The 2,095-nt window shown below is 38.0% G+C and overlaps 1 protein-coding gene across 1 annotated transcript in view; it reads right to left on the reverse strand.

Moving 5' to 3' along the window:
* Positions 1 to 1,268: 1,268 nt before the first annotated feature.
* The window catches only part of LOC119411537 (ion channel TACAN-like), a 6,727-nt gene continuing 5,900 nt past the window's right edge, over positions 1,269 to 2,095 (reverse strand). The window contains exon 12 of the mRNA XM_037678489.1: positions 1,269 to 1,382. Within this exon, the coding sequence (XP_037534417.1) occupies positions 1,269 to 1,382 (114 nt within the window). The remainder of the gene's footprint in view (positions 1,383 to 2,095) is intronic.

Below are 2,095 nucleotides of genomic sequence, written 5' to 3' on the forward strand. Positions count from 1 at the left end.
GGCTTTGATCATACTTTTGGCTACAGATTCAGTAAAACTGTGTGTAAAGAAACGCTTCAGATATTCAAAAATTTTTTAATCACCACTTCATTATTCATCATTCAGATTATTCTGCAGAAATAGTACAAAACGTCTGTTGGAAGTGCCCCAGGCTGCACTGGAAGCGCTACAGCTAGCTGCTGCTGTTTGCACATGCAGATGCTCTGACCTCATGTAAATATTGAACAAATGACAGCCGTGCACGGTGTCTACATTAGCATAAAGCACTATGACGTTGTCAGGACCGATGTTGTTGAGGTCTCAGCTCAGAGCTATCGATAACAGATAAGACATTGATTGTTCGTGGCCTTTTTACAAAACTGCACTTTATAAAACCTGAACTATTATTTTAAAACGCACATCTGTTTTAAACTACCCTACCAAAACCACATGTGTGACAGATGTTTTTCACTTTATATTTACTCTTAACCAATATCTGTACTTATTTGTTTACTGATTATTATTTGAGAACATAAAAACTGTTCCTTTGTCTCCATTAACTTTGCATTTCATGTCATGTTCACGGTTTCAAATCATTTGCCAAAGTAATGCTCCAACCATTCTTAGAGTTTATTATATAATTAAATATTTTCATTAAATTGCTGCATGATGCATTTTTAATGGATTATCTAACAATAAAATTCACAAACAGTTTGCATCCTTGTATCTCTTATATATAAACTGTTAAACACACACAGTCAAAACATATTTAGACGAGCAAAATAAGCACATTAAGCAATTTCACCCCCCCAAAAAAAAAATCTTCTCTATTGAACAGTGAGTTTGCTCTTGCAGTGTTTATTCCACAGTATTTACTACTAATCCTTCATTTATAACGCTCTTTAAAACAGCCACAGCTGCAACAAAGTGCTGTACAGGAAAACACATAAAAACAGTTAAATCATTAGTAGACCAATAAAAACAGGAGCACGACTCAAAGCCAGCGAATCAAAATGTGTTTTTAAGGAGTTTTAAAAGTGGACGGTGAAGGAGCTCGACTGATGGGAAGAGAGAGATCATCCATGAAAGTTCTGTCCCCTCTGGGCCTCCGTTTGGACCTTGGCACCTCCAGGAGCAGAAGATCAGCAGGAGGTGAAGCTGCTCAGAGAGGTAGGATGGAATGATGATGAACCTCAATATTTTAACATGTAAAAAAAAAAAAAAAATATATATATATATATATATATATATACTGTATATTTCTCACAGGCGGGGTTGTGTTTCATGCGTCACGCGCTCTTTGGTTTCTGATTCCTGCCTTTAAGCTTCTGACGCACAACTGCGAGCGTGGTGGAGAAATTCCCCAGAAAAAGCAGAAGGAAGCAGAGGCCGCACATCAGGACCTGACATGGGACACAGAGCACAATACATGAGTCAGCAAAACAGCAGCACGTAACATGAGTCAACAAAGCAAAACGTCTGTTGAGTAATGCTGAGTGGCTGTAGCCGCTGTCTTGAACTGGGCTGACTCCAAAGGTTAATCAGTTATAGATGTACAACCATTAATTACTTTCTGCAAGATTCAATCACTTCTGTCCAGTTGTTTTTGAGATATTTTGCTAACAGACAGACAATGTTGATTTCAACTGTTAATGCCAAAGGTTTTAAGTAAAGTTTTTGCATAATGAGTAGCACTTAGTGTGCTTGTTGGAGCGCAAACTCTCAGCTACTGTCACACCAAATCGTAGCTCAATATCTATCAAACTGGGTGAATTTTCAACCATTGTTTATTTTTTCAATGTTAGCTGGCTGTGGAGGCCTTGTTGAATTGGGTTGGCTCAAAAGGTATTCGATTGTAGAGGCACATCCACTGATGGTTTGCTGAAAGTTTCATTAAAAAATCTTCAGTGGTTCATGGGATATTTTGCTAACAGACAGTCACAGATGACTAACTAACATTTCAAACAAAGATCATGCACAATCGGTGCTCAAAATACGTGTTGAGGATCAGCCTCTGCTACTACCTCATCAAGTTTAAATCCACATCTGTAAAACTGAGTTAGAGCCTTTGGTGTTTTTCAGTCCAGACTGTTAGCCATCTTAAACTGTACTGACA

Source organism: Nematolebias whitei, chromosome 6 (assembly GCF_014905685.2).
Source record: "Nematolebias whitei isolate Nwh7 chromosome 6, NemWhi1, whole genome shotgun sequence".
In the NCBI taxonomy this organism is placed as follows: Eukaryota; Metazoa; Chordata; class Actinopteri; order Cyprinodontiformes; family Rivulidae; genus Nematolebias; species Nematolebias whitei.